Source organism: Humulus lupulus, chromosome 4 (genome assembly GCF_963169125.1).
Source record: "Humulus lupulus chromosome 4, drHumLupu1.1, whole genome shotgun sequence".
Lineage (NCBI taxonomy): Eukaryota > Viridiplantae > Streptophyta > Magnoliopsida > Rosales > Cannabaceae > Humulus > Humulus lupulus.
The window spans coordinates 249,542,772-249,555,326 of NC_084796.1; the positions used below are offsets into that span (position 1 = coordinate 249,542,772).

Consider the following 12,555-nt stretch of genomic DNA (forward strand, 5'->3'; position numbering starts at 1 on the left):
AACACCCTAAGAGTAATTACTTTAACACTATTCATTTATTTTATTTTTTTACAATAAGTATTTGTGTTTTTTATTTTTTAAATATTTAATATTAGCATATCAGCCATGAATAGGACATACAGCTAATAATTAATAGTACCAAAACTACATTAAATATTGATCTCAACTACACTACTTTCTACGTAAATAAAAGGTTGAGAGAAAACCCAAGCTCATAATCATCATCATCAATTTCAAGTATGGGAACTCTGATCTGCCTCAGTGGAAATTGTGATGATCATCACCTCCAACACCAAACCCACAAGATTGTTCGAGATGTGTATGAGGTAATAGCCTTGGAAAAACACCCAGTTCTGGATTTGTTCGAGAAGCAATTCTCTCAAAGATTTCATATCCTGAAAGCTTGGGAATCTGAGCTACCACTGGACAAGTTCTTGGAGTCCCATGCATACTCAGTCGAGGCTTTGTTGTGTCCTAGCGGCGGCCCCAAGGTGACCACCGACGTCTTAGGGCGGCTGCCTCTTGTTGGGGTTGTCATCACCACCAGCTCCGGCGTAGATCACATCGACTTGTTGGAATGTCGCCGCCGTCGAGTTGCCGTTGCCAATGCCGGAGATGTTTTCTCTGCCGATGTTGCTGATATGGCAGTTGGGATGTTGATTGATGTTATGAGAAAGATCTCTTCTGCCGATAGACATGTGAGGGATGGGAATTGGGCTTCTTTATGGAACTTTCCATTCGGTTCTAGGGTATAGTACTCACTCATAATCTTCTCTTTTTCTCTTTGTTAGATATTTTTAGAATTGGAATAACAATAAATAGTTTAATTAATTTAGAGTAATGATATGTGCACCCAAAATATACACTCAAACATTACACGTAGTGATGTGACAGTTTAGTCTAGCTAATCACATTTATTAAAACGGGGATCCACTGTTTTAAAAAACAATGACACGTCACTGCGTGTAATGTTTTGGTTCATATTTTGGGTGCACATATCATTACTCTTAATTTAAGGGGTGTTTGGCAAAATAGAATTACTAAAGGACGCGGTATGATACTGTTATTGGTATAATTCAATATGAGATAGCGCTAACACCATTTATACAGCGCCACCTCATATGTTGTTTGACAAGCAGGAGGCATATGCCTAGGGCCCCAAATAAAAAAGTCCAATTTTTTTTAAAATGCTCTTTTTCTATACAAAAAGGCCCCATAATTTTACAAAAATATCATTTTATTTATAAATATTGTAAAAATACCAAAAATATTCTTGGGACCCCAATGCTCACGGGCCGACCCTGACCTTAAGGTACCTAAAAACAATACTCTGGAAAAATAATTTCTTCTTACAAAGTCACTTTTTATAATAGTCTCAATTTGATAAAAAAAAAAGTGCAAAATGACATTCCAGACACTCCTGATACCCCATTAAAAATTTCGAAAGCTACTTTACAAAAAATTATCAATATTTAATCAAATTATCATTGAACAAAATACTAGTTATTATTTCAGGTAGGAGGGAAACGAATTGGCATTGTTGGGTTGGGAAGCATTGGCTTAGAGATAGCGAGAAGACTCGATGCCTTTCGTTGTAAAATATCCTACTTGTCAAGGAAGAAGAAGGAATGTGTCCCGTACCAATTCGTCGACAATGTCCTCGAACTCGCCACTCACTGCGATGCCCTAATCGTCTGTTGTAGATTGACAAAGAAAACTTACCACATGATTGATCGAAAGGTCTTGTTGGCTCTTGGCAAAGATGGTGTGGTAGTGAATGTAGGTCGTGGACCTGTGATCAATGAGAAAGATTTGGTTAAGTGTTTAGTTAAGGGAGAAATTAGAGGAGCAGCATTGGATGTGTTCGAGAATGAGCCTAATGTTCCCAAAGAGTTATTTGGATTGGGTAATGTAGTGCTTTCTCCCCATAGGGCTGTCACCACGCCGGAAGGTTTGAATGATTTGTCCCAACTTATATATGCAAATCTTGATGCTTTCTTTCATGGTGAACCTTTGCTCACTCCCTATGTGGACAAATGAAATATGTCCTTTACAATAAGTTTTTGATAAGTTGTATTGGAGGGCTTTCATAATTCTATCCCAAGGGGATAAAAAGTTGTATTAATAAATGGCTTTATAATTTTTTTTTTCAACATATATGTCATTTTTTAGTTAAGAAAATAAATAAGAGACTTGATTTAGTGAAATTAAGGCTACCCTATATATCTTTTATATATAAAAAGTGTGTAGATAACCGAAATTCTTGATCTTAACTGTTTTTTTTTTCCGTTAACTTTAACGGAATATTCTTATATTTAACAGTAGATTGTAAACATGATTTAAACTTAAAATTAAATAAATAATTAATTAAATTAAAATAAGATATTTTTTATGATAATTATTTAAAAGTAATAAAACCATATATATTATAACTTAAATAAAATTTAATTAAACTTAAACTTAATAAAATATTAAATATATAATATATAATATTTTGTTGTCACTGCCAAATTCAAAAATTAGAACAAACATAAACTTAAACAAAAATAAATTAATTAATTAATCAAAATAGGATATTTTAAAAATATTTTATGATAATTTAAATAATTAAATCATATTTATTTTAAAATAATAAAAACATACAAATCATTTTTTTATCTGGTAAATTTGTGTGGGAGTTTTTTTTTATCAAGTCATTGAAGCTATTTTTCTTCATCAAATTCACCAAAGGACAGTGTGCAATACATTAGAAACTAAAAATAGTTGATACATGTATGCTACTGCCTACTAAGACTTTTTCTATTCTTATTTTATTTCTATTATTAATTTCTTTTTAAATACTATTGTATTTTATATATGTATGTCATGTAACTATGTAAATATATATTTATGTCAATGTTGTATTTAGATGTCATATATATATAGATATTATTGATATAAATATTTATATGTAATATAAAATTATAATTCATTCTATTATATATATATATATATTTTTAAATAGTGAACCAGTTTTTATTAAAATTATAGACAATGTTTACAACTTTAAAACTAAGCAAATGTACTTTGCACGTTACTTCTACCTAGTAATAAGAAAAGTATGATACCTATTTGGTATTTTATATTTTGATGTATTTTAAGTTTGGTATTTTAATGTATTTCATATTTGGTATTTTGTATTTTAATATATTTCAAGTTTTGACCATTTGTTATAAATAATACTCACGTGGTTCATTTTGTTCAAGACACGATCATTTTTATGCATAAGTTTATTTATTTATTTTTCATTTCTCACATTATTGAGAAAGAGAGAAATAAAAGAAAAGAAAACATGACATGAAGAATGGAAGAGAGCTAAGATTAAGTACTCCTAATTAATCGGTTAGATTTAGAAAGGGGAATTGGCAACTAAAGTTCCTATTCTTTTAAAACTATTGCATTTAAGTCTTTAATATTTTTTTGGCAACTAAAGTCCTTGATCTTTTCAAACTATTGCATTTAAATTCCTAATTTTTTTTTGTGTGTGGCAATAGTCTCTTCTGTTACTGTTTTGTTGCAACTGTTTACCTTTAAACGTTAGATTCGACTAATAAACCACATGGCAATATCATTGTAACGCCCTGAATAGCCAGGACCGCTACACTGTGTGTTTATAAAGTGCCAGACTTGCTAATCAAGTCATTAAAGTAAAAGCGTGTACTGAAATAGTAAAGGAACTAGGATTAAAAGTGTTTTGGTCTCAAAAGTACGTTTTCATTACCAAACATTGTTTACGAACATGGGATCCCAAAATTGACAGTTTGAAAGCCATTTACAAAAGTTACAACGTTTAGATACATCGACTGGCCATACTAAGGCAAAAGTGAGCTGTTAGGTATTCTCTGTCCTGACACACTCCTCGACCGTGGTGATCGAACGGCTGGCTATGTACATTACACTTCGGAGCTCTCCACCTCAGGCCTGGTCCAGCTTGCCCTTGCCCTTACCTGCACCACGAAGCACCCGTGAGCCAAGGCCCAGCAAGAACACACATTAATAATAGAGCACGCACATTTCGCTGTCAAATCAATTTCTCATATAGCATCTCATAAACTCAAGCATATCAATAGTCAAGTGTCTCATATAATCAATAATCAAGTATTTCATTTACAAAGCATATCAGCTCATATAACACAATGCACAGATGATAACCAGGGCTAGCGCTCACAAGCTGCTCCCTCTGTTATCCTTTCATTTCTGGCTCCCAGTGGCCAAATCGCGTCCCATGCGCTAAATTCAAGAACGGTACTCTTAGACCGCTTATACGTGCCCCTTGGCATAATACCAACGATGACACAAACAATTCTCGGGAGCACTTAGTCCCATCACAATCATGCATTCGGGTGCAGTGTTCTTACCTTTCAATTCACTAGTTTTCGATGTCACGACACCTTGAGCACGATCCCTCTCGAGCCCTAGCGCTTACCTAAACACAATCATGGTCAAAGTCAACATCAATCCTCCAGTTCAAAACCTAGCCCCGGGGCTAATCCCGAGCCCCCGGGATGTCCTAGTTCCACCAAACAAGGTGGTGGAACCAAACCCCAAACCTTAGGTCAAAACCCTTGCAAAATACCCCAAAATCCCCTTCAGAAGGCAGGGTAGCGCTACAGCGCTCTTGGGAGGGCGCTATAGCGCTACAAACAGAACCAAAACCCTTCCAGCATATGGGCCTAGCGCTACAGCGCCCAAAGGCTAGCGCTGTAGCGCTAGTCACAGGCAGCCCAACACCAAAATTTCCTTTGTGCGATTTCTCTCGAGCCAACCTCAACCAAACCTCTTCCAACTCTTACCCAAACTTAAAAACAACCTCATGACCACACTCCACCCATCCCAAGCACCCTAAACATCTAAACTCCAAGCACATGCAATCACAAACTCAAAATTCACCATAGCCACCTCCAAACTTCAGAACCTAACATAAACCAGCTGAACATCAGAACTAGAGTTTAGAATTCATACCTTTGATAGAATTTCGCCCACAAGCTAACCCTAGGCTCCCTTGGCTTGCTGCTCCTCAGCCCTAAGCTTGAATTCCCTAAAGTTTCATTCAATTCAACTCAAGTACCACAGCTTTAAACAAACCAGAAACAGAGAATGGATGAACTCTAGATTCTTACCTCAAGTATTGGTGAAACCCTGTTAAACCTCTGTCAACTCCTTAGTCATAGATCAAGGTTCTTGATGTTTGGTTATCCCAGCTCTCCTCTAGGCTTTACTCCAGAAATTCTCCAGAAATAGGTGAAGGAAAGTGTAAACCGACTCAAGAAACTCTCTCTGTTTTCCCTCCTTCTTTTCCCTTCTTTTTCAGACCCTTTTGATATTCTATAAATCCCACTATCTTAAAACCTCAGTAATACCCTTCCTTAAAAGTCAAATGACCTTTATGCCCTCACAGCTAACTCTAATCCTTTAGTCCTCTTAAGGGTATTTTAGTCATTTTGCCTAATTTCCGCTACTTCCTCGAATGTCTCTATTATTTCCCGCTTAGTTCCCAATACCTTACTAATCACCAATAGCCTTCCTCAATGTTACAATAATCTCCAGCTTATCCACTAAATTCCCATTTACACCCCTGAGCTCACCCCGAGCCGGGTATAAATCCCCGCTATAACTTTCACGCTACTTTGCTCACTAGGATCGTCTCGATTCATAGATTACAGATATATCCACATAATAATGTGGTCTCAACAATTATCACATATATTAAAGCAGTTATGCCCATAATGGCTAAAATTACGATTATGCCCTTCTAACCTAATCTGGGCCTATATGCACACTAACACACATAGTCATGCATCTCAAGTACTCAAGTAATCATATAACATGCTTAAATCATAATAATCACACATAATTCCCATCATGCCCTCCTGGCTTACTGATCAAGGCCCTTAAGCCCTATTAGTAATTTTGGGTCGTTACAATCATATTGGCCTAAATTATTTTTTAATTTTAAAATACGAAAAAATGACAAATAAACTTGTAAAAAATAATAAAATTTCAACAAAAGTAGAAAAAAATATAAAAGCTCATACTCATTAACCAAACAAAATCCAAAATATGAACAGACCAAACCCAGAACCATAACCAATGGAAAGCAAGCTAAGGTGAGACAAACTCACAATGATATCGATGTTAATTTTTTATCATGTGATTGAGAGTGCTGCGGAAGTATGAGATAAAAGTTATGTGCAATGATAACAATTATTAAAGCAAGAGAATGAATCGCTCTAGAAACCATAATTAGATTGAAATTTTGCTCATGGGACATGAATATGAATCAAATAGAAAATTACAAATATATTTTCTACATATATATCAAATAGTGTCTTAGTCTCCTAACCAATCATTTTCTATACTATGGCTCGCACAAAAAGAATGAGATATATGAATGTCTATGTCATATTTGGTAGGATATACAATAATACACTTTTGAATCTCAACATAGGAGAAAGTATTCTTCTTACAAAATAGAGAGAACAGAAGTTCTCTATTTTTTCTCTTTTGCAAAATAGCGTAAAACCCCTTTTGTTTTCCTTTTATTAGTGTTATGTTCTATTTATAGAACAATGACTTAGCCTTAATCTCATTGGGCTTATGCGTGGATCACAATTCATTTGGACTGCGGTCGGTGATTGACTCCCAACTTGTGACTTCGACTAAGTGATAGTCGTAGTATAAATGAGCAGTTGATTTCACAAAGAGATAAAGAAACAAATAGACATATAAAACAGTTAGAAGGTAAGTAATATGAGAAAAAGATAGAACAAATGATATTTTTGTAGTTTTTGGGGATTGAAATATAAAAATAAAAAGATAAAATAAAGATAGGATGCAATAAATGGTAGCAAGGTGGGAAAGTATCAAGATTCACTTATATGCAATGCTCATTCATTTAAATATTTGGTTCACAAAATTATTTTTCACAAAAAGATATTTGAGTAGTTAAACTTTTTACTATGGAATTGATGGGATAAGTCTTGTGAGAAATCTAAAAGTCACATTATATTATTGGCAATAATGTAATAAAATATTGGACATAAAACTTAACACAAATATTACTTTTACTATTTATTATAAAATACATACAAAGAGCATGATAAATTCTATATAAAATTTTGACAAAATGAAATATATATGAATGAAGTGGAGAAAATGATAGATAAATCATTTATATTATTTTTACTAATTTAATAATACATAGAAAGAACATGACTAGATCTATCTACAATTAGTAAATATAAATAGCAATAATGAGATAAAAAATAAAAGATGAAAGAAAATAAACCACTCAAATGTATAAACTTGAAATACACGTTAAATAAAAAATATCAAATAAAGTCATAATACATATTAGATCTTCCTAACCTTTCCAATACAGTTAGTGTATTATGTTCATTATTCTCATGAAATTCTATAGAGAAAAATATGAGAAAAGAGACTAAATTTTGGTATAATTTTGCTACTTAAAATATTACATCTCAAACTATGAAAATTGGGCCAATTTATAGAGCTTTTATGGGCTAAAAATACAATTAAAATGATCTTAAAGAGAATTACAAAAAGAATAAAATCAGATTTAATAATGATAGTATAGTTGTTATTATTATTACTACTCTTTATGTTTTGTCATGGTTGAATGCCTTTGCTTTGATGTTTTATTCTCTCTTTAGCTCATTGCTTTTGTTTACATGTGAAAATGGAGAGAACTAGCGTGGCACAATTGCAAAAAGTGGTATTTCCAAAAAAAAGTTGGTGTTTTTGAAAAATCTAAAGAAAAGTTGGTGTTTTTGCAAAATCTAAGGAGAAGTTGGAGTTTTTACTAGTCATGCTGGGCTGGGCTGGGCTGCTAAAATACCAATTGTTAAGGCCTTTTATTATTTGGAAAATGCCATTTTAAGCTTCTTTGTCTTAAAAATTGTTTCTTTACTTCTCTCTTCGTTTCAAAGTACCAAAATGTACTTTATTTTCTATAAAATATAATAAATTCAATTCAAATAAAATATTTTGAATATAATAATGTATCATACTAATTATATGAAAATATCAACTTAACTTAATTTATTTTGACAATTAAAGTCAACAAGTGTACATTTTTTTACTCTTAATCAGTTGGCACCAACTACAAGGTCCAAGGCCATGTAGTATTTTATCCTAATAAAATGATATTTATTTGGCATTTATTATATTATTTCATGTTGCATACAATTATATTACAAAATCAAATATGGTCAAATTAATTTTTAATAAAAAAATTAATGTCACAAAATTATCAATATAATATTATTTTATGAGATTAAAAATAATATTTTATTATTTTTAATTATTTCTTTTTATTACCGAAATCATACGCATGTGTTATCGAGCTAATACGGGAACAATATGAACATGTAGCTCTTAGTTCTATTAAATAGTTTATTAACTGTGAATTATTCTACTACAAATTCATAGTTGAAATCTCAAAATTACAGTATTTTATTATTATAAGCTATGATTATAAAGTCGTTCAATGATTTAACTATTACATGAGTTGTGACCCTCTACTTGTTGTTTATAATTAGAGGTGTGTCGTGATGTATGTTAACATCTCTAATTATTTCTTTATCAATTAGTTCCATTGATCTTCTAATTAACAATATTCTATAAATTGAATTACATAAGAAAATGTATGTTCTCTAACAGAAATTTAGCACTCTATGTTCAAGCCTTGAATCAACAATAAAATAAACAACTAATCTACTTCCATCCAAGTATGGAGCGGATTCTATATTTGTGAAGTATGTTCCCAGCTACTTGTTGTTTGATAACTCCAAGATATTAAGAATTCGGTCGTAGGAATATTGAACCTTACCTGATAAGTCAAAAGTCATAAAGAGCCAATTTGATATAGTTGTATTGTGGGAAAAAGTTGTTGTAGCTATGTTGTGGGGAAAAACATCTATGACTGTGTTGTGGGAAAAAATTGGTAAGTGTTTGGTTAATTATAAATTTTAAAGTGTTGTGAGTTTGAAAAGTTGTATCATAATGTTTGGCAAACTATTTATAATGAATAAAGTGTTACTAAATATTAAATGACCAGATTTATTTTATTAAAACAAATTCACAGTTACTAAACATGAATTTCAATATAAATATTGTATTTATTTAAACATGTTAAAATTATAATTATTTTTTTAAAGCATGAAATTGATATGTGTTTGATAAATTATAATTTAAAAATACTATGCAATGTAAAAATAATATTATAATGTATAATAAACTATGTTGAAGTGGTTTGTTAATTTAATATTACTAAAATAAAAAAATATTTAAAAATATCTAATAAATATAAACTATAAAAATAATTGAAGAAAATAAAAATATTTAAGATTTAGATATTATTTATTTTATTATCATATTAATTTTTTTTTATTTTGAGTAGTATATAATAAAAAAAGAAAATAATTTAGATAAAAAATGCATTCACCAAACATCTTTCTTGTAAAGTCTTTTTAGAAAATAACTTTTAAATTTTCTAAAAGATTTCCCAAACAGGCCCAAAAGCATCAATAGTAATTGATTACTCACTTTAGGATTGAGAAGTCTCAACCAATCATCGATTGATGAATGTTGAATTTCTATATTCTAACGGAGATTATTAGAAGTTCTTACTTTCATTGCATCCTAGTCCTATACAATTATATGGCACATCTATTTTTTTTTGTCGCTACACATAACAACCTGAATAAATTATTTAGTCTTAAACATAACATACACCGTACTCATGATTTTTATTAAATATTATGTAAGATAGGTATAAGAGGGATAATCTATTGTCATAAGATAGGTAACCAATTCCCTTTATTTACAATAATATAGGTAACCATTACCTAGAAAATCTAAAATTATATATATAGCCAAATGTGATGCTAACTGATTGCTCATCTCAAATCTGAAAAGAAACATCAAATTTAAAGAAAAAGAAAAATCGTATCTACTCTTAAAAGCAATCGTAAAACTAAAAGTATAAACTATTGGAGAAAAAAAACACTTCATAAAAAAAAAAGCTATATTTACAGTAACATAGGTAACCAATTACCTCAAAAAATCTATAAATTTACACATATACTAGAACGTTAAGATAACTAGTTACCTATCGCAGATCTGAAGATAGAAAAAAAAAATAAACAAACTATATTTGATCTGCAATATGAGAAGAAGAAACTATATTTGCAATATTATAAGTAATCGCTTACCTGAAAAACTTAAAAAATTAGACATGTTAGTGGTTACTTTCCAAATTTGAAAAAAAAAAAAAAAAGGTTTAGAACTAGGAAAAAAATTATAAGATTTGAAGATTGCAGCAGCAGCAGCAAAAGAATAAGAAAGAGGAGGAGGAGTTATAAACGTTGCCTAAAATGAAGAAGAAAGAGTTGTGAATAAATGTTGTTGTAAGGGTGAGGCAACTAGTTAGAGGTGATTGATTGTTTTTTTTGGAAGGAACTTTTGTCGAGTTGTGTTTATGGGATTGGAACATTTATTCTAAATTTACCTTTTGCTTGTTTGGTGTGTTTCGATTTGAAATTCAATTTACTTGTTTAGTTAGTTGTCATCGTAAGATCCTAGAATTGACTAACTTATTTAGGGCATTTTTTATATTTCTTAATCAATATTATTCAAGTCTCACAAAATCAATTAAAGATTTTTATGGTATAAAATGTCTTGAATCTTTCTTTATGTGTGATTTCGAATATGTCTTTTTATACCATCCTATTGGGAAACAACCATTTACATTAATATGTATTATTCTAATTGTTTTCTATTTTGATTCAAATAAAATCTTTGTGATTTTCGAAATAAATATTGGTGGCTTGTTTCATTTTCTTAAGTCTGTCTAGGTATATGTTGAGCTATCTGATTGCCTGATTGGCTGAACAATTTGGGAAACTGATAGACTTTCCATTTAGAGAATTCATAGATATTCTCTTCTCTGATTTCGTGGGCTGCTAAAAGAGAACTTCGTCTTGCTTATAAATGGAAGCCTGGCAACCAAGGAAACTCACTCTTTTCACATACTATTTATGTGTAATTCTTATTGAAAAGTGTGATTTTATTTTGTGAGATTAAGAGTGTAAATACTTAGTCTTGTATTTGAGTGCATGTTGCACTGTTTATTGATACCCTTTAGCCGATAGTTGTTCAAAGTCTTTATTCGGGAGGAAGGAAGTATCAAGGTCTTCAGAAGAAGAACCAAACAAGTCTTTCTTCAGAGGAAGAAAACAATCAGTCATCATCAAATGGAGTTCGAGTGAAGAGTTGATTCTTGCATAAACGAGATTGATATTGGAATACAAAAAGATGCCACAACGATATGGAGGGAGTCTAATCTTGTATAAGTCATTGTTTTTATATTTGTGATTATTACTAATAAGTTTTATTCTCCGAGTGTAGTTCCATATACTAGGGTAAATGGACCATTTATTTGAACACATAAAAATTGTGAAAAAACTCTAAATTATAAACTGAGCATAAAACTTGCCAAACATTATCAGATAAATAAACAAATTAGTTTATTTTAGGTACTAATACTTATATGATCAAATTTATAAATCAAATAGTAAAAATTTGTATGTAGTCTACAACAAACACAGAATAAAAATGTAAACTAAATAGTTTATAAAAAAAAATAAAAAATTACACTTTTCATGACCTAGGTTTTTAAATATATGATTTTTTTATTCCCATTTAAATGTATAAATTAATAAGTAAGTCATACCTTTTTTTTTTATATAAAATTAAGTTGTAAAATCTGAAACTTAATTGTATGCACTCGAAAACTCCAACAAATAGATTTTTAATATATGATAAATTAAAAATTGGCTTCTTTTATTAACTTCCTATTTTTATTGAAAACAAATTATAACTTCCTATTTTAAATTAGGTATAAGGTGTTAAAAAGTTCAAAATCTAAAACCAGATAAATGTAAATATAACAATAAATATACTAAAAACTATAAATAAATAAACAAATTATTATAAAAATGAGATAAGAAGAAATTTTGTATTAAATAATGTAGGTAGGTAACCATTTGGTACTCTGTGTTTGTTTTTAATAATGCTCATATGATATCATGTATTTTAAAATCGTACATATTTAGTATCCTAAACTCAAATTTAATTAATAAATTTTTACTAATTTAATCAAACTGTTGTCAATTATGTAAGGTCTAAATTTAAATTTAATTACTTAATTACATATAACTAATGACAGTTTGATCATATTGACAAAATTTTATCATTAAATCTGAGTCTAGAGTATCAAATATGTATAATTTTAAAATACAGGGTACTATATGAAAATTATTAAAAACAGAGGATACCAAAATGATACTTTGCAAAAATATAAGGTAACAAATTAGGAATTTCCTAATAATGTAATGTAATTTTCAAAAAAAAAACTTAGCCAATGGGCCACACTCTAGTCCCCTGTTTGGCACCTGAGAAAGAATAAGTAATCCCAATCCCATGTTCGGGGAC

General features: G+C 30.4%; 1 protein-coding gene across 1 annotated transcript; it reads left to right on the plus strand.

Annotated features, from left to right (window-relative positions):
• Positions 1 to 221: 221 nt before the first annotated feature.
• On the plus strand, positions 222 to 2,176 carry LOC133829540 (glyoxylate/hydroxypyruvate reductase HPR3-like). Its single transcript, XM_062259244.1, has 2 exons — positions 222 to 749; positions 1,516 to 2,176. Exons 1-2 carry the CDS (start codon positions 240 to 242, stop codon positions 2,038 to 2,040), a joined length of 1,035 nt encoding a protein of 344 aa, XP_062115228.1. The 5' UTR covers positions 222 to 239; the 3' UTR covers positions 2,041 to 2,176.
• The last annotated feature ends 10,379 nt before the right edge of the window (positions 2,177 to 12,555 follow it).

Bases quoted from the DNA above. Each gene is read 5' to 3' on its own strand.
- LOC133829540 (XM_062259244.1), top strand. From the start codon at position 240: ATGGGAACTCTGATCTGCCTCAGTGGAAATTGTGATGATCATCACCTC. The intron at 750-1,515 runs GTATAGTACTCA...TTATTATTTCAG, and splicing joins ACTTTCCATTCGGTTCTAGG to GTAGGAGGGAAACGAATTGG.